The 25441-nt window shown below is 41.4% G+C and overlaps 1 protein-coding gene across 1 annotated transcript; it reads left to right on the forward strand.

Annotated features, from left to right (window-relative positions):
- Positions 1–1241: 1241 nt before the first annotated feature.
- On the forward strand, positions 1242–14857 carry EDNRB (endothelin receptor type B; the record flags this gene model as incomplete). The annotated part of the gene is made up of 7 exons (XM_082492073.1): positions 1242–1724; positions 10322–10434; positions 10578–10782; positions 11134–11283; positions 12285–12418; positions 12970–13078; positions 14422–14857. 7 exons carry the CDS (start codon positions 1242–1244, stop codon positions 14551–14553), a joined length of 1326 nt encoding a protein of 441 aa, XP_082348199.1. The 3' UTR covers positions 14554–14857.
- Positions 14858–25441: the final 10584 nt, after the last annotated feature.

A 25441-nucleotide genomic window follows, 5' to 3' on the forward strand; every position in this document is an offset into this window, starting at 1 on the left:
GACTTCCGAACAGTCAAAACGCTATTTCTGGTAGAAGAAGAGCATACCAAGTATTGCGTTTGTGTGAGATACAAAAAAAAAAAAAAAAAAAAAAAAAAAAAAAAAGAAGAAGAAAGTTTGTGAAGCGCTTTAAAACGTGGCACTAATCTCCTACGCGCTGCACAAGCAGCTTCTCCAGCATGTGTGTGCCATAGATGTGTAAGGGGGCTGGCTGTAGTAGGGAACAAAATTCGGGAGGGAGAACCCCGTACCCAGCTACTGGGAACGGGGTGTCGGAGAGGACAGAGTGGAAGAGCCCTCTTCCTCCTCGCAGGCATCCTCTAACAACGCCAAAACCCTCCTGTTAACAGCCCTTCCGATCTGAAAAAAATTGGTTCAAAAACCCGCAAAATCCTTTCTCGAGGCTGCCGCACTTCACCCCGGTACGAGACGAGGCGAAAGGGGCAGGTTCGCAGGGGCAGGTCGCCCGCTTGGTCCCGAGGTACGGAGCACTTCGCGGCTGGGGAGGGGCGAGGGGGGCCGGGGGCAGCCCTGAGAACGGCTGGAGGGCGGCACGGCGGGGCCGGCGGGCGGAGGGGCCGGGCCGGGCCGGGCTGCGCGGTGGCCCCGCGGGGCGGGTGGGGAGGAGGGCGCGGGTGGGGTCTGGCCGTGACTGATGGGCCAGATGCGGTTGAATTTTTTAGAAAAGGGCGGAGGGGGGGCCTGCCCCGCTGCTGGCGCGGCTTTAGCCACGGGGGTTCGGTGAGCGGCTGAGGGCCGCCGGGTCCTGCCACAACCGCCACCGCCCCGTCCCTCCCGCTTCCCTCCGCGGCCCGGGGGCGACCATTGCCGGCGAGCGGCGGCAGCCGGCTGCGGGAGGGGAGAGCCAACCGGCGGAGCGCGTTCCCCTCGCTCGGCAGGCAGAGCTCCGCCGGCGGCGGGCGGGGAGGATCGCCTCGGCTCCGCTCGGCGAGGTGAGGGAGAGAGAGGAGCGGGGGGCAGAGCGGGGCGACGCCGAGCAGGTCCGGCCGGAGGGGATTTCTCCCCCCAGCTCCCCCGGGCTGGAAAGAAACCCCAAGGTTTTCGCCCCGGCGCTGCTCTGCCGGTTGCACCGGCGGCATCGGTCCCCGGGCGGCGGGAGGCGCGGCGGCGACCGGCGGGGCGCGGTGTCCCCGCAGCTGACGGCCTGTCTGTCCCCTCTCTCCGCGCAGGTCGGCGCTGACGGTCGGCGGCGGGCGAAGGATCGGCCGTGCCGCAGCGCCATGCCCGCCGCCCGACGGTGGCGGCCGCCCGCCCTCCTCCTCCTCCTCCTCCTGCTCCTCAGCTGTCGCGTCGCCGCCGAGGGCGACGGTTCCCTGCGTCCGCCGGGTCCGGGCAGGCAGAGCCCACCGGCGGCTGTCGATGCCGTCCCCCCGACGGCCGGGACCCCGGCGCTGCGGGGCGCCGAGCCCAACGCCTCCCGCCCGGCCGCGCTGCCCAAAGGCGGGGGGGCGACCGGCGGGCGGCCGCGCTCGGCCTCTCCCCCCATGTGCACGGGGCAGACGGAGATCAAGGAGACTTTCAAGTACATCAACACGGTGGTGTCCTGCCTCGTCTTCGTCCTGGGCATCATCGGCAACTCCACGCTGCTGCGGATCATCTACAAGAACAAGTGCATGAGGAACGGCCCCAACATCCTCATCGCCAGCCTGGCCCTGGGCGACCTGCTTCACATCATCATCGACATCCCCATCAACGTCTACAAGGTGAGGGGGAGCCGGGGATGGGTCCGGGAGCGGGTGCGGGGGGTTCTCGGGGGTCCCCGCCGACCCCCGGCAGATACCCGCGGGGGGGGGGGGGGCGGAGGGAAGAACGCGTCCCGCTTCTGGCTGGGAGACACCCGGGGGCTAGACCTCCTGCCAAAAACCTGCTGGAAGGTGGTATTCGGGTCAGCTGTTGTCCCTGTTGTCCCAAACGGCGTCCCCTCTGTGCCCCAGTCCCAACCCTCTCAGCGGTGCAGGCTGGGAATGGGGCAGAGGTGTGCGGCTGGAAGTAGCCAGGCTCGGAAAGTCACCTGGAAAACAGGTGGTGGGCCAGGGATAAAGGGAATAAATGCAATATATTAACGCGCAATGGATTTGTCGCTTCCCTCCTTTCCCCCCGGGAATGGAGGAGGGGGCACAGAAAAGCCTGTCCTGCGGGGTCAGTACCGCTCGGTCCTTCCCGCTCGACTGGGGCAGATTTAGTCATATACTTCACGTGGGTCTGTAGAGTCGCCGGTGGCGTGGGGGCTTTTTTTTTCAGGAGGAACCAAGCTCATTCAAACCGAGCGATTTGTTTTAGTTTCGTGTGTCGAGTGGCTGTGAGGCATGATGCTCTCCTAAGCCCGTGAACCCTTTCGCCAGTCCTGCAGCACTGGCAACCGAGAGGGAGTGAGCCACACCTGCTGCTCTGGCACCTTCTTTGCCCCGCTCTTCTTTGACTTGATAAGACTCGTCACTGAGGGAGTGCAACCTCTTGTCTTGCCAACCCAGCTTGCGTAGTCCCATTTGTCCACAGGAATTCGGTGGGCAGTTGAATCCATCCTCTAGTTAGGATCAGCACTCTTGGGAGGGATGCTGATCCAAGGTACCTCCTGCCTTGAAAGTTAACAGTCTGGGTCCCTGAGCGCCCATCAGTTACTGCCTAAAGTGAACATGAGAGCCTTCATCCATTCCTTCTCCTCGCATCGTATGCATGGTGTTAAACTCTGGGGTTTGTTACTTTTAGCTTTGGGAAAGCACGTTGAAGGGACAGGTTTTGAATTTAGTCTTTTGTATCCATAATGATTATTCCCAGAAGCTGCTGAAATGGCAGAATCCTGTATCTTTAACTTTTTGAGGTATTGAACTATTATGAAGCAGGGAACATCATAACTGTGTTAAATTCATGAGCCGGATAATTTGGGTTGCACAAGGGTTCTTCGATGCAGAGTTTCAGTATTTTCCATACTATACATTTATCATATTTTTTGTGAGAGGCATGTACTCTTCTGAGTGAGGCTGGAGTTTATGAAACAAATACTTAAAACTGTATTTTTGTAAAAAGAAGACATTGATCAGAAAGATTTTTTTATCTGTTCTCAGAAAAATCAAAAGGAATAAATCAATAACAGCTGCTCAGTACAAGACTTTGCAATCTCGATGACATTATTTCAAAATTAAATTGATGATAACATGCAATAATATACCACAGTCTTTATCTTGATTAAGTGTCATCAAGTATAACATTATGAATAGGTTGGAGTGGGAGAAATAAAAGGTCAGACTGCGAACAGATAAATATTATACCAGCTGCAAGTCCAGGATTTTTATTGTGCTATTGATAATGCTGGGAGCGGAGCAATAGCTCTCAGGTGCTAAATCTCCCACGCTGCTACTCATCTTAATGAAGAGCCCATCATAAAATTATACTATCCCTTGCAATAATGAGTGAAATACTTGCTGGTTTACAACAGGACTTTTGAGTGAATGCAATTTAAAAAAAAAAAAACAAAACAAAACAAAACCCACAAAACCACACAGATCTTAGCTATTGTATTTATTTAATCAAAATTAAGACTTTGAGTGTGGTTTGAGTTGGTGATAACTTTTTATCGACTCGACGTCCCATTTAATTCTACCCGCAGATAAACCTTATGAGGGAGAATACAGTAATGCAGTGCAAAGCTGACCAGAATCACCCAGCAGTATGGGGAAAACAAAGGCTACCAAAGGCTTGGTTTGCAAATCAAGTATACTTAACAGTTGGAACTTGCGATTTTGAACCAATTTTAAGCTGGATGAAACAGACCTTTAGAATTGCTACCAGATCCTCAGCTAAGACAGCTGCGTGAAAAAGAATGTGAGAGAATTTTTCATGTTAATAGAATGCCAGGAGTTTACTCAACAAGACTTGTAGTGGAAAGTGTGAAAGTGTCTGTGAACGCTTTCCAGACAGACCCTTAAAGAGAACTCAAAATTCGCACAAGGAGCAGCATTTTATTTTTAAAAGTGGCGACTGCAAAAGATGTCCCTTGTGACTATTTAAATTAAGTGTATAAATAAGTAGCTGTAAAAATATGCAAACGAAAATTTAAATCTCTTAAATTGAGGGTGTCTAAAGAAAAGCAGGTGTTATCTAGATTGTGAGGCAGATGCAGTCCAATGTGTAAGATGCTAATTAGTACTTGGATAGATTTGAATATCGATCAATACTTTCAGTAGAAAATGAAAAGTATTGGAATCTGTCACACAGTCAGGAAAATGGGTATGAAATGAGGGTTTGAGGGGCATTCAGTTCCAGCATGTGGAACCTGGAAGACCATTTCAGGGTCCTGGTAAACAATCTGGCTTTGCCTGAACCCCCAGAACGGAAGAATGGGAAGCAGAGAAAAGTCTGAGATAATCATTCTGCAGCACATGATGCCGTGGCAGTGTAGATACTTTGCAAAATTGCTACTAATTGGATGTGAAAGTTGTCCTATGCCTGGTCAACTGCTTCACTAAATAGACTGAGTAAGCATGTCTTTGTTAATTTGAGACTGCAAAGAGCAATTAAAGGTGTGAACATAAGGAGCAGAAGGAGAGTTAGGTGATCAGTGAGGTTTTTATGTCCTCTGCACTTATGCTTTCGAAGACAGTGGCAGCTTGTACACGTGACGATACAGGTCTGCAGTTCTGGAAGGCTTACGCTCAGTTTCCCAAATCTAGATGAAGTTGGCAACTCCCACCTGCAAGAACACCAAAACAACATCAGGACTGGGAATTCCAAAATTCCATTAGCTCTGCCTCTCATGCGTATATGTGTAAAGAGATAGGGACATAAAAAAAGCCATAATCAAACAATATAACAACGTGCTTTCTCTTCTGATATATAGACAACATGTCTCTCTCATTTTGTAATATTTATTCTCTTATATTAAATAAGATTTATTGTCATGTTCCTATGGATTTTTAACAGGAGGAACAACCTGTCCCCTGCACGCTGATGCATGGCTTTCTGAACTCTGACTATCATTTTGCTATGACACAAATGACTGAGGAAGGATATCTACCTGGAAATAGTGTCACAGGTCCCTTTATCTCAGAGCACAATGGAAGAGCAGAGAAAAATTTCCATGGACGGAACAAAAACTGGTCTTTATCCAAACCAATGATCAAAGGCCAAAGTCAGCTTTGTAGGCAATGATTTTTTTTTCAGTAATGTATGTCAGGGATTATATAAAAAAATACAGTTAACGTTATGTAGCATTATCAAGCACTGGAAGTATAAGAAAGACAAGATTAGGAACCGCATATCCCATGCAGATGCAAACTGACCCCTTTGTTAATCCAGCTGTGCTCTAAAAAAGGCAGGATTTCCATGGAAATGTCTTTGTGAAGACCATACTAATGCATGGAATGCAAGTACCCGTAGGGCATGCATCATGATAAAGCCAGTCTTTACCTAACTTTCCAAAAAGGTCAAGGTGCTTGTCTTTCGAAAGCATTGTTATTATTCCATATTACAGCTCTTGGTCACTGGTCCTTCTGATACAAAAGACAGCAGCCATTTTATTGGGAGAAATGCATTATTCCCTTTCTTTCAACATCTGAACCGCTTACTTGAGATCTTGCAAAGTTCATCTCAGAAGTTTTACATGAAGGTAATTGATCTCTGGCCACTAGAAGTCTATTTTGCTTAGGAACCCTTTATGGTCAACAAATGCAGCATAAAGGCACTTAAGAAAGATCTGAATTGTCCAGTGGAGGAACCTGTCTAGACTCTACAAGCAATGGGGGATGGTGGGGGTAACTCTGTTAGATGGGAAGAATCTACTCTGAAGTCCAATATGTGGGGTAGTGGAAATGTCTGTACGTTGCTGAAAGTACCCATATGTAGTTTTCACAGTGGATCTCCAAACTGAAATATTTTAGGCGAAGTCAGTATAGGTTTCTGAATTTAGAATACTTTTTTCATTATGTATATACATTTATTATGTGTACATTAATTTAAAAGATGCATGCAACTAATTTCAAAACAAGTTTTCATCTTCTCATTTGTTTTTTTGCTTCTGCCCTGTATTTATGCCTCCCAATCTGACAGCAGCACGGCTTTCTTAACAGTTCATTTTGACGCAGACCTTTCCCTGGGATTGTGAGATTGCAGAAGCTTTTGACTTTGACAAGACATTATGAGGTTTCTGTCATTTTCAATATGCCTGTGTGGCATTACTTCATCTTTATTCAGTTGTGTTGTTTTTTTTTTTTAATAAAGCTTTCAAAGCAGAAGTGACTAATAAAGACACAGGAAAAGAGACTAATTGTGTGCCTCATTAAGATTTACACTGTTAATTATAATTAATAAAAGATCAGTAAAACTTTCTTAACTAGGAAGAGGGAGTTATATTTTCTTGTCTAGAGGGAAGATCCCCACCCTGACCTTGTAATTATTGTTAAATATTAATAAGTTTTGTAGTGTCGTCTGACTTATCCCTGACCATAAGCTTAATTTCCTGGGCAAATTTCCTGTTTTGAAATACTGAAAAATACTTTATCTGCCTGACCCCTCCGTCTCGAAAGCATCAGGTGAAAATCTGCCTGTCATTTCACAGATATATCGAAAAACTGTTGCGTGTGGATTAGGTGTACGGTTGCATGCCTGATTTCCTGTGTCACTCTGCAGTTCATAATTATGAAAATCGAGTCCTGTTGTCCTGTGAACTGGACTTGCTGGGAACGCACCGATAGGAGGAAGTACGAAGTCCTCCTCTCCATCTGCATTCATTGCTCGGGATGAGGACGCTGATGTAAACAAGTGCACGCTTTGCTACTTCTTCGTCCCCGACTGCAGAAAGTCAACGGTAGTGGGTTGGAGCCGTGGCGTCAGCCTTCTCGCCGGTGGCCACCACGGCGTCTGAGCCGTGGAGAGCAGCGTGTCGCGCTCGCATGCTGGCGTGTTCCAGCAGCAAATTACGAACACCTTTCTGTTCCTACACAACCAAGAGGAAGCAGGGCAGGAATTGCAATTCGCAGGTGTGTCTCTGAGTCACAACATCTCTTGGGGCTACATTCGTAGCCATTGAGCTTTCACATCAGTTTAGGCTCAGATCAGCACCTGCTCTAGTCTTGGCTAGGAGTGCATCAGGTGTATTGGTATGTATTAAGTACAATTTGACTTCATCCTGCTCTGCGTTCCCTTTGCTTTTGTTTTATTTCATTTCATCTTCAACGCATTTCTGTGGTTTAGCGGTTAAAACTTTGCCCGTATAAAATAAGTGACTGAAACATTGGAAAAGGTCACTCGGAATACAGCCAGTGGTAGACTTCTCTTGGCATTTTACTGCTGAAAACGCAACATTATTTTTCTCTTTGCTGCCACTTGGCAGTATCTCATGATTCTAAGTCATTTATCATTTGTAAAATGGCACTCTTTGTACAGACACCCTGTTATGAATCATAAGAAAATCGTTTTACTCATAGAAAATTGCATGAGACTACGTCTATACTTGACTAAGAATAATCATTGCTGTTGTCCACAAATAATGATTCTCCTGAATACTTTACAATGGATTTTCACTGTACTTTATGGTAGTGTTTTGAGGTGATGGCAATACAGAGGACAAACAGAAACAACGAGGAAGCATAGTCTAATAATTTAAATATTCTACTTTTTCCTTTTACTTTCTTTATGTTTCCAAGCTTTTGCTGCAAAGCATATCGTTAACTGCTAGCAATACATACCATGATAGAGAAACTTAGGACTCACGCATTAAAATGCTCAAATTTCACAATACATCAGCTGCAAGAGATAAAGGACGTGTTTTTCCAATGCTATGGGGACAGCTGTGTGCCCATTCTGCCCCTGGTTTAAGGTGGCTGAATGCAAGTAAAGTTTTGAGGTTGTGCTCAACCCAAGGTATAATGCACCCTTTCTCGCAGTAGACCGCATTCGCTCGTGGGCAGCCCTATTATAATCCAGCCATATGGCTCCCAAACTGGAGCTGGCTCAGATCAAGTCAGCTTGGAGCTCAGTTGTGACTGTCTGCACCTGAGGGATAAGCATGAGTTCAGGGAAATCGCCGATGTGTGGCTGAGCAGTTGTGATTTTAGGGAAGAGAGACAGGGAGCGTACACCAGCTAGTTGGTAGCTAAAAGTCTTCAACAGAATCTGCCAACAGAAATCTGATCAAAGTTCTGAATTTTAGTTCAATGAAGAAAAAAATATTTTAGTTTTGAAGTGCTTTTTTAATGATTTGTCTCCAGTTTAATATGTATGCATGTACAATAGGCACTATAAACAAGTATACAATGTATTTGCTACCCGGTCCTTGATTTCTATAGCAACTAGGTGTGGTAGGCTGGAGGTGTCATTTGATTCCATAGAGTTTACATTTAGAGCACCTGTAATTATTCCCATTGCAATTTTAATAGTAGTTTGTTACTATCACCCCCTTACAGCAATTCAGAAGTCGTCTCAGGGAGCGGCTTTACTGAAAATACTGTAATTACAGACTGAGTTAGTTTCCCACGTCACATAAGCAAAAGGTACTCTATGGTTATTACAACCCCTTCCCTACTTCCGCTGCTTTATTACTTTTCATAAAACTCTCAAGAAACTTTAAATCCTTAGAATTTGTTTTTCTGCTTCATTTCTGCAGGAGCATTATACTCTTTGTCTTACTTATGTAGATCACTGAAGAAATAGATCAAAACTTTCTTTTAAAGATCCCATTTCAGCACAGGACTAAAGCAGATTTTTGAAGGTATTCCGCTTTCTGAAAATATTGGTGGGCACTTCATAGGGATTTCTAAAAGCACACAGTCATAAAATGTAGTTAATTTCCTTTGTGTTAAAATAAAATGAGACTTAAATGATATCTGGGCTTTTCAGAAACTGTTGCGGACCAGGTAACTGTTCATCCTTAGATGCACGGGTATGTGTGCTTAAGGACTTTGCTGAACCAAGCCAACGTGAGCAGGCAGCTCCGTGGGTATCTTCAGTCATTTTGGTCCTCAGCAGGATCTATACAGTACGATGATCTATTTCTTTTTTTCTTACATCCCTGTTAAATGAGATGTCTGAGGAGACCTGAGCCAAGGGAAAGATCTTGCAATCTCTTTTGGGTAATCGTTCTTCTTCTCTCTCCTTTTCCACTTTGTAGCCTTCTATCTGCAACAGATCCGAAAGGCTTCATTTTGAAGAAAGTTATGAAAACCAAAGATGAGCTTAGATTATGTAACTAATTACAGAAACTCAGAGAGTTTACTTTTGTATATAACGATTGCGACTATTTCTTGGCACAACCTCTGTTCTGGAGAGTCTTGTTTTTATGAGGAACTGGAAGATTTGGCTGCTGCTGGGATGTATTTGAGCCATTAGAGCAGCTCACAGCAGAGTTCAAAGATTAAATGTTTCTAAACTGAAGCTACAGGAAAACAGTTCATAGCATCAGCTGTGAGGAAAGTGCTTTCTGTGTCCAGTAAGTCTTGTCCCCTAAATCAGCTAGCATGTACCGCTGGGGATGTGACAGAAGATTTCCATTAAAGTGTATGACCCGAAGTGCAATTGAACCAATCTAAAATTCATTGTGCTGTTTTCTTTATTCCATAGAGCTTAAGGGTATGCCGAATGTGGAGATAGTCCTTCTGGTATTGCAATACAGAATCATTGGAAAACTGGCCAATAAAGATCTTCAGTGCAGGATTCATCTGATCTGCCTTTACTTGCTGCGAAGCATTTAGTTCAAACTGGCTGTTTAGGCTCCCTGAGTGTCCAGTGGGTCCCTTCTTTCGTTATCAGATGAACAGCTAAAAATTATGGGATACATTGCTCTCCAGTGTTGCCTGACTTCTCAGCTGATGGAGCCTAGACACCAAGCTTCAAATAAACCCCACCCCACATGGGCACTTGTTAGCTTTGTCCCTGTTCTAATCAGCATCAGGTAATTTTCTGTATTATTTCTAGTAAATGGAGAGTTATTTGGAACATATAAGAAAAGCAATGAATGCTCAAGATGGATAAAGCCAAGAAAACATGAGGGAAATCCTCACCTGCTCAGTCATTTTTCACCATAAACACCGGGGTGGTGAAGTTAGGGGCAAAATGAGTGAAGTTTGCAGGGCATAAGAAGTCAGGTCTAAGCCTTAATGCATACCCTTGCCCAGCCAGGGAGTGACTGTGAAGCTACTGCCTAGTTTTTAGGACACACACCTTGGAGACTCCCTTGTGAAAAGCTTCTTCTTGACTAAGTTTTGTATGGTGGAAAATAAAAGAAAAACAATTAAGAGAAAAGTCTATGTTCCATCTGTGGAACAATTATGTTTTTAAAAATTATTCATTTCTAATTGTTTTCTTTTCACAGCTACTTGCAGAGGACTGGCCTTTTGGTGTCGAGATGTGCAAATTAGTACCCTTCATTCAAAAGGCATCAGTGGGCATCACAGTGTTGAGTTTGTGTGCCCTCAGTATAGATAGGTGAGACCCATTTTTTCATCAAACTCTTTTTCTTTTATTTTCTTTTGGCTCAAATTCACCTTTCCACTCAGCTGATATAATACAAATAAGCTGAGTTTAAACCGGTTATATTTTTAATCTGCAAATGTGTGCTGCTGCTTCAGGTACCGAGCAGTTGCTTCTTGGAGTCGCATTAAAGGAATTGGAGTGCCAAAGTGGACTGCTGTCGAAATTGTACTGATCTGGGTTATATCAGTGATATTGGCTGTTCCCGAAGCGATTGCATTTGACATGATTACAATGGAGTACAGAGGGAAGGATCTCAGAATCTGCCTGCTTCACCCCACACAGAAAACGTCTTTTATGATGGTAAGACACTGACGTTTATAAAATCACAGCTCTCCAGAACAGTTCCTTGAATCTTCTCAGTGTTGCGCGGATTGTAATGTGCCCAAGCGTATGTGAAATGTAGGTGAATATAATCTTCAAATGAAATACTGACAAATTGCTGAAGTATATCGGTTAGAAGAAGAGCGTTCAGGAACTTTTGTCTTTTTGTGGACTTTGGGCATATTACTGCCTTGTCCCATTTTCTCATCTGTAATGTACACCTTCTAGAGATGCTTTTCAGAACAGACTGACCAATTAGCTATAGCGTGCTTCCCCAAAATGCTGAACATTCAACTCCTAACAGTGTTTTTGCTTTTGTTTTCCTTCTAGTTTTACAAGCAAGCTAAAGACTGGTGGCTGTTTAGCTTTTACTTCTGTTTGCCACTGGCTATCACAGCATTTTTCTATACTCTCATGACCTGCGAGATGTTACGAAAGAAAAGCGGGATGCAGATTGCTTTAAACGACCACTTAAAACAGGTAAAAATTTATCCCTGACAACTCTGCTGACTGTAGAGAGGATGACAATAATGACCTTTACTGCCACATCGTTATTCTGTTCTTGTACGACAACTTCAAGATTAGGAAGATTGGACAACTTCAAGTAAGAAGTTTCCTAGTAGTGGTGCTGCTGAACTCATATATATATATATATATATATATATATATATATATATATATATATGTATATATATATATATATATATATATATATGTATATATTTATGTATGTATATATCAGAGCCCTCAGAAACCTAAGATTTTAACTGACAATCACAAAACTTTTTTTTTTCTTGTTTGGTGTTAATCCTTCAGGTTTTGTAGTTTTTATTTCTTCTTTACAATCATGAGATGGATATTTTGTAATGAAAACTGAAGTCGTGCTGTAATCTAAAAGGTGGTGCTGTAAAATTGTTAATTATTTTGAATCAATTCCATGCGGAACTGTAGTGAGGTTAGCAGCATATGTTAGCAGAACAAAACACATTCCAAAATACATTCCAAGTTAGTACTGCTGCAGAGACAAACATCATACGTCGCTAGAATTAAGGTACATTTGTACTATAAAGTATATTTCCTCTTACCTCGATAAAGCTGTAATTGAAATCTCTCGGAACATTTAAAAGTAGATCTGAGATCAAAGCACAAGAAAATGCAGTTAAAAAGAAGCTGGTATTTGAAAGTGATTTGGGACATGAATATGTGCTTCATTTTAATTTAAATGACTTTTCATGTCCTTGATTTTTCATACTATTACTCCTACTTTTTAAAATGAGAGATACAGAGAATCAATGCAAGACATCTAAAACAATAGAAAAGAATAAGTATGTATTCTAAGAAAATACGGTATTCTGATGTTCTCCTAACTCCTGTTTTGATAGGGGTTTTATTTTGTTTATTAGGCGTTTGGATGTTAGAAGACGACAACAATCAAGAGAGACAGAAACTATATCACCGTTCTGCCCAATTTTCTTTTTCAGAGACGTGAGGTGGCCAAAACTGTGTTCTGTCTGGTACTTGTTTTTGCCTTGTGTTGGCTCCCACTTCATCTAAGCAGAATATTGAAACTCACTATTTATGATCAGAAGGACCCCAACAGATGTGAACTTTTAAGGTGAGACTAAAAATACCCGTGGGCTGCTCACGTTCTCCATAAGCGTAGTTGGATTTCCTAATGGACTAGCTTACTCTGTGTGTCTGAAGTTCTCCCTGCTTCTTTATCCACGACAGTGGTTTCTCTCCAGCAGCAGAGTCAGGAAATTATAAGGAATCCCCCTGTTTGTCCTGTATTCCTCCTGATCCCTTTTGGGACTCTCCTTCTGTCTTGTAGCGTTATGTGGGTGGAGAGGGAATTTCTGTCCCCGTTTTCCCTTAGAACAGCGAGAATTAAATCTGTGAAGAAAGTCTCATGAATGTTTCCTCCCACAAGTGACGGTGGTTGGATCTTCTGAAATTACTGATAGAGAATGGTCTACTGACGCAAACTTTATTATTGGGCACAATTGTTACCTCCATGAGTTAATCCTGTTGATATAAGCCCCTTTACTATTACATTTAATAGTTTGTTGAGTGAAGCTGGGTCCAATTTTCATAGCTGCAAACCTCCTCTACTAAGCCTTTTCAGAGAAAATGGGAAGTGTCTCACTAACTTTAATTTCCACACAGCTTTTTTCTTGTGATGGACTACATCGGTATTAACATGGCTTCACTGAATTCCTGCATCAATCCAATAGCTCTGTATTTGGTGAGCAAAAGATTCCAAAACTGCTTTAAGGTAAGAGGCTGCTGGGAGCTGCTCCTCTGGTTAAACGATGATGTCAGCAGTAAAATTAATTCCATAACATGCACAAAGTGTTTTAGATGGTCATTACATTTTATTTTAAATTTTGACGGGGTTATGGTAGGTGTTTTCCCCCTCTCCTGATGAAGCTACGTAGAAAGGGATTAAGGATTCCTGGGGACAAAAAGAGAAAGCAAAAGAGAGGAGCGTACAATAAACCCTCTCGGCACTGTGCTAATCAGTGCTACATCACTTCCCGACAGGACCTGGCGCCCGGCCACTTCGAGAGCACTGACAAAGCAGACTCGGACCACGCTGCGGATGTTCACGTAGCCACATCCTCTGCAACCCAACGGGGAGGGCGCTGACCCTGGGTTCCCCCAATGCTGACAGGGCGTTATCTAAGACAGAGGGTGCAAGTATCCACTCGCCCCTTTCCAGTGATGACATTTTATGAGACAGACCTGTTTGTAGTTTTGCCTTGGTTTGGGCGAAAAGTCCTGGGCACTAATTCTCCACACAGGATATGAGGCCCATCAGTCCTTCAGCCTTCATGTCTGCCCAGAACATGTCCAGATTTGGGCTTTTTTTTGGTCTCTTACCAGCTGTGTCAGGGTTCTTACATTGCCTAACCACAAATTCTCAGATTTTTATCTTCTTGTCAAGCATTTAAATATTGGCCACTGCTGGGCTTATTGCCTGGCTTTGTAAATTCCTTACTGGCTTTATCTTTCCATCAGAAGCCAGTCAGCTTTACATCTGGTAGCGTTAGAGTATTTCCCACATAATTGTGACAGCACAGGCTGCAGATGCTTTAGTGTGGGTCTCATCTTCCCTGTCAACGTTCCCGGCTCCTCGAAAGAGTCACTGGAGCTGAGACCACCTAAGAGATCTGCAGCATCCCGAGCGTGGGCGTGCGGGATCCCAGATGGACTTCCAGATCCCAAAGACCAGTCAGTAGCATCCGCAAAAGGTCTGCAGTACAACTAGTAAATGTTTAAACTGTATGTAGGTTTTCATCATTCTCCTACTTAGTTCTCTTCCCCCCCCCTCAATGAACAAAATAGCAGCACGTTGCTTAGAAAGTATAGATTGCTGTGCATACATTTTTTACCAAGAAAGATTGTCAGAGAAAGGACAACAAGGAGTCTAATTTTATTTCCAGATGCAGTGCAGAGCTTAACCTTGTTTCTTTCCTTAAGCTGTAATGCCAAAATGGCAACTTGCACACTTGCCATGTCTTAACTGTCCGGCTGGAGAAGAGCAGCGTTTCAGCGTGTTTTGCCGCGTGTGCAAAACAAAATGATGTAAAATGTTATTTTCTTTTCTTTTAACAGTCATGCTTGTGTTGCTGGTGCCAATCCAAAGATCTGTTGTCCCTGGAGGAAAGGCAGTCCTGTTTAAAGTTCAAAGCTAATGATCACGGATATGATAATTTCCGCTCCAGTAACAAGTACAGCTCTTCATAAAACAAGCATAAAAGGTATATTCTCTTACGTTAATGCTGGTGCCTTTTACAGTAAAAGTGGCAATTGATTTCAACGAGATGGTAACGTTTAGAAAAATCTAGTTTGGTGTTTGCACAAAAAAAAAAAAAAAAGAACATAAAAAGAAATAATTGCCCCAAAACTGTGCCACATTCAAAATCACGGACATTTATAAAATCGTCATTTATGGAACATGAAGAAAAGCGTAGAAAGAGCAAGTCGTTGTTAGCACTTGAATACTTCTGAATCAGCACTTCCAAATGATCCCCACTTCCTGTACATTAAACGATCATTTGTATTTGCTATAACAGTTGTAGGAACTGAAGTCACAGTAATTACTAAGCAGTATAACATAACATTAATTGGATCAAAGCCATTATTATATATAGCTCAATGTATTATCTTTTATAAAGCAGATTAACCACCATCACTATTGTGTTCTTTTTTAAATAAAACATGAAATGCTTTGTACTAGAAGTTTAAATGTAAAAAAGTAGCATTTTTATCAGAGGTGTTATAGAGTTAGCTAATGAAAATATTAAAGGATGCAGTCAAGTCAAAAGTGCATGTCACTCTGATGATAGTTTTTATGTATTATTGTTAGAAGGAACCTCCCAAGGTCTCTATAAATACCATTTTGTAACCACTTTGTGTGTTCTATGCATTTGGCAGCGCTTTGGGTATGGTCCGTTTCACCATTTCCACATAATTCATGTTTAATGACAGCGAAGGAGAGAAAAAGCAAAAATGAATACTACTGGAACTGTACAAACAATGGCTAGTATTGGAAACCAGCTATTTTTAACTAAAAACAAATTGTTTGTATCCCATGTAAACAGCGGGCATTTGGGAGCCTGAAGGCTCTTTACCAGAGATACTTTTGTGGCAATTTACAACTGTTTCTGCAATCCAAATACCGTCTTGGGGCAAAATCCTTTAGAAATAGCAGGTGGAACAAATGTAACCAAGAAAAACAAGAGGGAGAATTTGAACTTCTGTTTTCATTTAGATTTAAATCTTCATAAAGAAAATAATTCACAAACTCTACTTCTAGAGAACAGTACTATGTAGCACACTCGCCTTCGTGCTGTTTTAAAATATGTTCTACTTTGGTAGTTGCATATTTATGGGCTTAAGAAGATGTGTGATTAATTTCTGCTTCTGTAAATAGTTTAGTGAAGGGTTATTAATTATAAAGTATTAAAATATGGGCAGGACCCTGTGAGAAAACAGAAAGATAAAGATGCCTGTAGTAAACATGATGTGTGTTGCCAGGAGCAATGCACGTTTTGTACATACGTGACAGGTCATTCTTTGGCTTTTCATTTCCTATTGATTTGTTACACGTCCCCAAAGACTTATTAACGTATTTTGTGCACTAAGGCATGAGTTTTTCAAGAAAAAAATATCACATAACATGCTTTTATTAAAGACATGTTTTCAATAGGCACGGTATTTTATTATAATAAAAATATTTATCAAAACTCAGGAATTTATTTTTTTTTTAATTTCCAAATTTGACATGTAAGGATTTTTGCCTTTTTTTCCCCAGTGTGTTGATTAACTTTGGATTTTTTAATAAAGTGCCTTAAATATGCTCAGGATGAAAACACTTTTCATTAAAATGTTAAACTGATGTTACCTTCGATGAGTTTCATCTCATCTGACTTTAGGTAGCTACAGCTACCTTGCAGATAGCTAAAAAGAGGAGAGGTGAACCCCATTCCTGGTGTTGCCCCATCGAAAGCTACTAAATGTATGCTTGTATAATCAAGCTGAGGACCTATGCACATGCATTTGAGCATGGGCACGTGTGTGTTTGTGTGTGCGCGTGAGCATGTGTGTAAGCGTGCATGTTGTCTACCATTAGGTCGCTGTTACCATCTTGCGGCAGCACCTGCACCCAACTGCTATAACGCTGAACTTTTATAAATAGAAATCTATTTAAAGTTTTGTTCTTTGCATTTTTACCTTAACTTTCACGGTAACTTTCTCACGGTAAGCCGTGAATATCACTTCACTTCACCCTGCCTGCATCTGTTTCTGTGAAATGCGTGTCATCTGTTAAGGATGAATAATCAGTTAAATCCTAAGTTTGATACTGGTCAGTGTTATTTTCATCAAGTTATATCATTACAATATTGTACATGTATATTATTGTTATTTTTATTTAAAATATAGCTGTTTAAAATATAGCAAATGTGTAACATATTTTTCATTTTTTCCTGGACTAATTCTTTGTTAAGACGAGTCCTGCTAAGTCAGACATTTAGGTTTTGCAAATAAAGACCATATATACTGCCCACTTTTTGGAGTTAATATATAGGTATTAGTACACGTCTTGTCTTTTTTGCAGTATTTTTCAAAGCAGTATTTTTACTGAAGTTCACGTTTCCTGTAATAAAAATTTTCAAAACTTCTACTCTCATGCAGTTAAAAAATACACCAGAGAGCTCCAGTGCATCTATGTTCTAGCTAAGATTAAATCTCTTAATGCTGAAGACAGGCATTTTCTCAAGTCCTCAGTACAGGTCTATTCCTCCATCCACTGAAATCAAAGAACGTTTAACTAATTCAATTCAGTTGGAGCAGAATTAGGGCACAGCGACAGCTCTTTAAAAAACCTAGCTGACATTCGCTACATTGAATAAAAACCCTAAAAGCTAAGTGCTATTTTTTTTTTTTCTTTTTTTGACAAAGGAGTTGTTTAGAAAAGTTAGGAAAAGCGTAAAATCTGCTCATGGGGTAAAACAGCCAAGTCTAAGGCTGTCCAAGCTTCAAACGGGCTCCCGGGTAGCAGAACGGCAGAGAGGCACTTACATCTTTATAGGAGTTCGATGCTGTCCAGAGTGGTGTGACACAGTAAGGGTCATCTGTCCCAATGGCCTGCAGAGTTGATACAGAATGGCTTGAGATGAAACAAAGAAACTGATAAGAAACTCTACATCACTTCTCTGTGTTTTGGCCTTTGGGTAGTAGGTAGATTTTACTTCCCCAGCTGCTCTGAAATCTGCCTGCGCGCAGCTCTCTTCAGAGTTCAGAGGGCATTTCAGAGTGGGTGGACTGAATTGATACACTGGTACTACACCTCAGAGAATCAAATGTAAAGTTGGAATGGTTATGGAGCATCTGCTGTGAGCTGTGGCATTTATTTCACTGTCCAAAACAGCTCTTGATCAACACACGGTTGGCTTAGCAAGAGAATGTTATATGTACTGAAATAGTGTTAAAAAGATTTTTTGCAATTGTTCTGTATAGCTATGTAAAATAATTCTATATTTCATTTTCTGTGGTCACTTAAAATAGTAACTTCTGTGGTTCAGACAGTGTAAACATACTAAATTACCAATAAAATATTTGTAATTTTGATTCATTACAAAAAGACGTCTGACCTATTTTCTTCTAGGGGGTCCCACTTAACTGTTAAACAGTGAGAGCGATGTAAAAAAGGAATAAGCTATTCAGAACTAAAAATCAAAGCTTTTGAGTGGAATAGTTTTATACGGCTGAAAACTGGAGAGAGTTCAGACTTGCATATGCGTTGCAAAATTGTCTGCTGTTTGTTGGAACAATCAGTCATGCCTATCTTTGCTCTGTTTGTTTTTGCTCGAAATGTCAGTTGCAATCTCTTCTCTACACACCCATATATAGGCACAAATCCTCCTGTGTTAGGGACATCACAAATAAAAGGCATGAAACTTTTAGTTCGTTTATGTAGAAGTGTTTGCGCTCTGCTGGAATATGCATCATGAAAACGTCATCGCTTTAAATGCCGACAATGTAATTTTGTGCATATTCCAACTTTTTTTTAAAGCGGTGGAAAACAGTAACAGACTAAATATGCTGTAGCGGGTGAAATACATAACTTTCTATGCTTTCAGTATCTGTACATCCCAAAATGTGTTTGCTGCTACTGCTGTTTTGTTCCGAATAGTTACGTTTCCTTCTGCTCACTTGGTGGCCTGCTGCATCCATATAGATTTGTCTGTTTTCTCATGGTCCCGGGACCTTTAGCACATAGTTTCAAGTTTCCTATGCCTGGAACAGAAGCACCTGTAGAGATGAGTTCCCTTGTAAGCAAATATTCTACTCGGTATCTCCCATGGGCTCTTCTCTTCCTTTCCCTTCATCTTTGGTCCTCAGTAATGCTATGGTCTGAAGTCTTCACCAACCACTCATTACAAAAAAGCACTCTTTGCATATTTCTTTTGAGATCCTACAGCTTTCTACACATAGGCCATGGTCTTCACAGCCCAACTAACTTACTCCCTTGCCACAGTTCACTTTTCTAAATGTTGGTTTCATCCACAATTTTATCTACTGCAGTCTTGGCGCTTTCATTTAGGGGATTAACCGCAGCTTGTCATCAGTTTTCTAAACACACTAGAACTTACATAGCAACATGGGTATACACATAGCCTACGTTCTTCAAACACTGACTCACTCAAACCACTCTTAAAAAGGGTAGTTTTGGCATGCTGCGGTTGGAGCAGGATGGTCCAACTGGCAACCTGTGTCTGGGTCTGGTCCATAGAGTGGTTCACTTTTCACGGCACCTCCCTGCAGCCTGCTGCTCAGACCATCTGGTTCTTGTAGTCTGCTCAAGAAGGCCCAAGAGTTCTCCATGTACACGCTGTGCACTTCGGTTCAAATTTCTAATCCAAGTTGCTGAATGGGTGTCCACATCAGGAGATCAAGAGAGACAAAAGGACTCAAAAGGAATCTTCTGTGTTCTGCTGAACACCTGTCTGCCCAGTTAGCAGTGGCAAGATCACTGTATTACATAGCACCAGCTTTCAGATGATTTACTGGCTTGCAATTGCTAATTTGAAAGTACTGTCATTACAACTCTGGCATCTGTTTGGTCTTGTCAGTCTAAGAACTCTCATTTAGATGTGAAGGAGGTCCCAAAGCTCACCCTCGCCACTCAAAAGGCAAATGCCTCTCAGTCCTCTTTCCTTCTCTTGGACAAGAAAACTATCGCTTGGAAAGAAAATTCTGCTACAATTAAAAGTAAAGTCTTCATAAATGGATATTTTCCTAAGTAATCAGTATCCTAAGCGCCCATGAAATTTCTGTGACAAGCCAAAGATGTCCTGATTGTGGGAGGTAGTAGCTGGAAGGAATTACACTGTAGTGATGTGGTAACTAGTTAGATCATACAGCTCAGCAGGGAGCTATGTATGTTATGGGATGTGACTCTGCATCAAAATTTTTGGAGCAGTAACACGGAAAATACCACATTAGTATCTAGATGATGCCCGTCAGTGGATATCTACAATTATAACTTCACTGTTGCCGTGAAACTTCCCATCCTCTATAGCCACTCTAGAACAGTACCCTGGAAAAAAGTGGGAGTCAAAACCTGAAACGCACTAAAACCTTGAAAGGAAACCCTGGTGAGGAATTACGGTAACCATACCTTCTTCACAAACAACATGATCCAAATCTTGCTTCCACTTGTTCTTTTTGCTCTTGGGGGAGAGGATAGGGGGAAGCATTTGTTGTCCTTTTACCTTTCTATGACCTTCGTTTCCCAAAGTTTTTATTATTGGCTGACAAGGTCTGGTTACCCTGAAGAAACAGATCAATGGTGAAACGGAGGGAGTCAGATAATGGCTCTCATATGAAGGTGTCAGGAAAAAGCATAGGGACAAATCCCCAGGATGCTCACATCTTCACAAGGACGAGTTCAACACGTGCCCAGCCTTTGCAGGGGCAGGAGAGAAACATGCCAAGCTCATAAAAACAAAGCTGGTGGATTTGCTAAGTTGTAGCTGGAACTGCAAGTGAGATGGCAGAATTCATGCAAACTTTTTTTTTTTTTTTTTGGATGAAACTAAACTGGAAAAAGCATCATAATTCCTAATGGGTGCTCACAGGACCAGACTAGAGTTTCCCAAAGGTCTAGGAAGCTTTTCCCTGAAATGCAGCTACAGCAGGTAGCACGTTCTACAAATTTGGCCCCATTGGTCTTCTTAACTTGCCAGCAAAGATGTAGTGTGAAAGGCACACTTCTGCTGTATTTGAATACCTGACACCTGCAGTAACCAGACACATACACTTTTTAAGCATAATTATATTCATACATAGATATGTACACAATTTTTATATATTTATTTTTATTTGTATACAGTTTTTATATTTTACCCCTCTATACAAATAAAATATATTGCATATAATGTAATATAAACTGTGTGATATACAGAACATTTTTCATGAGTTTTGTCTGAAAAGGTGGCTTCAATAGTCAAGCATTTTTATGAAACCATATCGATCTGAACAAAGCCTCCCCACCATCTTTTATAAAAAAATAACAAACCCCTTCTAGTGTGTTCTAGCACTTTGATCTTATATTTTGAACTTTAAGTTTTTTTTTATATATTTTGAGTAGTCTAAACCATATATGTCACACATATAACCTATGAATGCCTGCCGAACTATTGGACTAGTTTATTGCATTTTTAAATTTTGTGTTCGTAAGCATTAATAATAAAAGCCACTGAGCACTGACAGAAATATTTTTGTTGTTTTCTGACTTGGATATCAGTTCATAATAATAAAAGTTTGAAATACTGACGAATTGTGCACTACTCACACTGAATGACAAAATTATTAAATGTAATTAAAATATGTATAAGCATTTATTAAGTGGTGGTCATAAGCCTGAAATTCCAAAGAGAAAAGGTTATGGAATACTTTTAGAATTTTGTTACTTTAATAATTGGTAATTGAAATATTTCATAACTGTGAATTTTGTAACTTCTATGATCACTACAAGAACAGAAATGCTTTTCTTTTTCCCCCCAAAATTTAGAACTTTATATTCTGATAGGAGATGGAAACAGACTGTGAAATGTGAAGTGAACCATGAAACTGATACTCTGTTTTAACCACTTCCATAGGTTATGAAGATACTTCCTTGTTTTCTCTTGTTAAATTTGTTTACGCAAATTTCACAAACAAACAGATGAAGAAAATGGCAAACTCCTTAATATTTGCAACTCGTTATTGGGTATCTTAATATTTGCAACTTATTATTGGGTATCTTGGAAGCATTTGATCTTTATAAAAGTGTTCACGCTTAAACTGAGGTAGTTCACTTACAAATGTCTTCATAGGAAAAACAATCTGTCAGAAACAGGTGAAGACATTTGATACTTGTTTACATATGTATGTAATTTATGCAGGACAATTCAACAAATAATTTTTTTAGTTGACTGAAAAAGAATAAATTTATATTTGTAATATTTAATATACAGGTCAAATGCATTTAAAATACTCTATTTATAAACATATCTATGCATATATGTGTTTTTATCTGTGTGTGTACATACACAAATGTACATATATTACATAAGCCAAATGTCGGTCATAGCAAAAAAAGCAGAAAAACTAGAGAAGGTATAGTTGGGAGTAAATATGCCAGAAATTTCTAGTATGCATGATTTGCTGAGACTTCCACTGTGATTTTGCCTACTCAGGAGCTCACAGCTTTCATAGAAATAACCAAATTTTCCAACTGTCCAAGGTCAGACCGTGATTACTCCAGTCTTTCCAGTGAGTTGTAAAACCTGGGGTACAACCACGTTTCATGGCACCCTTACAGAAGAGCAGGATTGCCAATCGTGGGCTCTTGGCCAAATTCCAATTTAAATAATTGCAATCTGCTTCCTCTGTTCCCCTCTTTCCCCATCAGCTGCAGCGTGGCTTAGAAAGAGCGCTCTGCCCCGGACTGCGGTTTCACACTTTGCATGGAGACATCTGCTCTGTCTCACGCTGGAGGTGACTGCATTTCAATGCTAGAAAATGGGAGCCTTCTGAATCCTTTGTCAGTTTGTAGAGTATTTGGGGGTGTTTCAGAACGAAAAGCAGAATTTAACTGTAAAACCAGTATCTTAACATTCAAAAGTTTCTTTCAGCATATGTCAACTCAATGATAAGTGGATCTAAATCACTCCTTTTTTTACTGACTCTGTTAAGGAGTTTTATAAACACACATTTTAAAAGGCTTTTAAATCTTTGTGTATCTTTTATTTATATAGTTAGAAAGATTTATTACGATCTGGAATCTATTAAATAGTACTCAAGTACTTTGAATAGGCATTAGACATGTCTACAAAGTTGAGTGTAGACAGCCGGGGGCTGAAGAGCTCAGTGTGCACCAAGCTCAGGCTGAGGTAGTTGCACCTCAGTTGCTTCCAGAGCAGACCAGGCTAACTTCTATTCAACCCAAATCTTGGGTAGAGTCAGCTAGTGTGAGTCTGCTTCCATCCATGCAGGTGGATCCTAAGTGATGTGGAACTAGTTACTAAGGCAAGACTGTTTGAACCATTAGACTGTACAAGATCACCACCATTTATTAGACTTATTAACAAAACAAAACAAACCTCAAACAAACAAAAAAAAGGCTTGTTGTTTGCTTCTATTCATAAATTTCAGAATTCTTAATGGAAAACGAAGTGTTTTCCAACTAGTGATGCTTGGGAAGTAAAAGATGGCTTGGAAATGAGCTGGATTTGATTGTATTTGTGCTGGAGTGTGAAAGCAGGACGGTGTCTGGTTTCCAGACCACTTTCTCAGTTGCAGCTCTTCCCTGGGAGCAGTGCCTCTGCTTGTGCTGGAGCTCTGTTTCTCAGTGTTGAGAGCAAATGACATTCTTTCTGCCTTTCTGGAAAACATTTTGAAAAAAGAAAGTGGTATATTCTTCTCGGGATCAGCTCAGGATTAACGTTAGCCTGATTTAGGCTGCAAAGAGTGAGGGAAATATGTACGATGAGGGCAAATGCCCAAGTTTGTTGGCAGGAGGAGTTTCAGCTTGCGTCTCAGTTAGAGGAGGAGATTTTGTTGAAGAGATGAAATCAGTACCTCTTGCTGCGCTGCTTTCTCCAGCAAGAGTCAGGTGCAGTTGTCCACGTGTCCCTCTCCTTGCTGTATTTCCGAGTGGCACCAGTTAGGAGAAGATTTATAGGAATGTCGTATCAAGAGAAACCCATTGAATGGCTTCAAGATGAGAGGGTCTTGGGTACAACAACCCCACGCAGCGTTACAGGCTTGGGGAAGAGTGGCTGGAAAGGTGCCTTGTGAAAAAAGGCCCTGGGGGTCTTTAAAAGACGTGTAGGTGTGGTGCCTAAGGACCTGGTTCAGTGGTGAACTTGGCAGTGTTAGGTTTACGGTTGGGCTCGATGATCTTCAAGGTCTTTTCCAACCTAAATGATTCTGTGCTTCTGTAATTGAAAGAATCAGCAAAGAACTGGCAATAGCGGTTTTAAGGTATTTCATTACTTAAACGTGCTTTTGGAGCATCTGACAGATAAGGAGAGGTTGAGAGAGATGGGACTGCTTAACCTGGAGAAGACAAGGCTCAGGGAGGATCTCATCGAAGTGCATAAATACCTGATGAGGAGGAGTAAAGAAAACCGAACGAGACGTCTCTCAGTGGTGCCCAGTGAACAGACAAGAGGCACCAGAAATTTAGTTTATAAGAAAAATATTCTTCAGTGAAAAACTGGAACAGATTGCCCAGAGAGGCTGTGGAGCCTCCATCCTTGGAGATACCTAAAACCTGACAGGGCACAGCCCTGAGCACCCTCCTTTGTAGGCAACACTGCCTGGAGTGGGGTGTCGGAGTAGATGATCTCCAACGGTCTCTGCCAACGTCAACAATTCTGTGATTCAATTGTAATCTATTCTGTCAAGTGTGTAATTCCTGTCTGAACCTAGAAAAGCAGCCACTGTGTGAGAATGGGCATATGATCAGACAGGTTACTGCATTAGAAAAAAGTGGAGATCTCATTTTTGCTGTTAGCTGTTTCTATTTCAGTGCCGGTCAAGTCTTTTCACTAGTCACTTTCCTTTGACTAAAAAGATACTGGGAGATTATAGATGAAGAACTGATGTTTTGATATGTAGCGTTGAGTAAGAATAGATGTACTTAGGACAACAACAGCCAGTCAACATTTTGGAAAGCTTGTCTTGCAATGCACCAAAACTCACTTCCTTGTGGGATAACTGGACAGCTGAAGTCAGTGGAAGTCTGCCAGGCAAAGACATGGTGATGTGTAAGAGAACTGACAGGACTTTCTTAGGAAAGGCCCTTCAGGGCTGTAATTTTTTTAAGGGTACCATGGGAGAGCTATACTGTAGTTGACATGTTGATTTTCTGAGAGATGAACAAGTTGAATTCCACTGAGTAATTAATTTTTTTCTATTTTATTTTATTTTATTGTGGGCAAATGCATGTCAGGTATAGTGCTAATAATACTAGGTAGTTATCTTTACATTTTAGTTTAAAATAAAAATCCAAAGTCTGCATGTCTTCTTTCTGTAGACAAGCGTATCTGGGGTTTGTCTATCCTTTTACATCCTTCAACAGGCATTAAGATATGATTGTGTCTCTCATTGCATTAACTCATTGTATAGCAAATATGAAGCCATGATCTCTCAAGATTTTCTTTTTCTGAATAATTTTTGTCAATAACCTGATTAAATAAGATGAACCTAGTGCATCTTTTGGAGGGTAAGAAGCAAAAAAAATTCTTATTTGTAAGCTGATGCTAGTGATAATGTATACACTTTCCTCCATTTTGTCCCATTAACAATTGCATGCATTTAAAGTGACCTTGAAGTTGTTCAGAAACATTCGATTTTGCTGGGCTTCTTGAAAAGCAGGAAGGAAGTGGTGAAACACACATCAAATATATATACAGATGTCAAGTACAGTTAATGAAGATAAGCAGATGCATTCCTTAATAGTAATTAAACAAGAGGAGGGAACACATTGTCCGTTTCGATCAAGAATTTTCTCTTCAAGGCTCCCTACCTGACAAGGCATGTCAGTTCCTTCACCCCATTTATATCAATGTGCTTT

This window comes from Vanellus vanellus (genome assembly GCF_965231255.1).
Source record: "Vanellus vanellus genome assembly, chromosome: 1".
NCBI classification, from domain to species: domain Eukaryota; kingdom Metazoa; phylum Chordata; class Aves; order Charadriiformes; family Charadriidae; genus Vanellus; species Vanellus vanellus.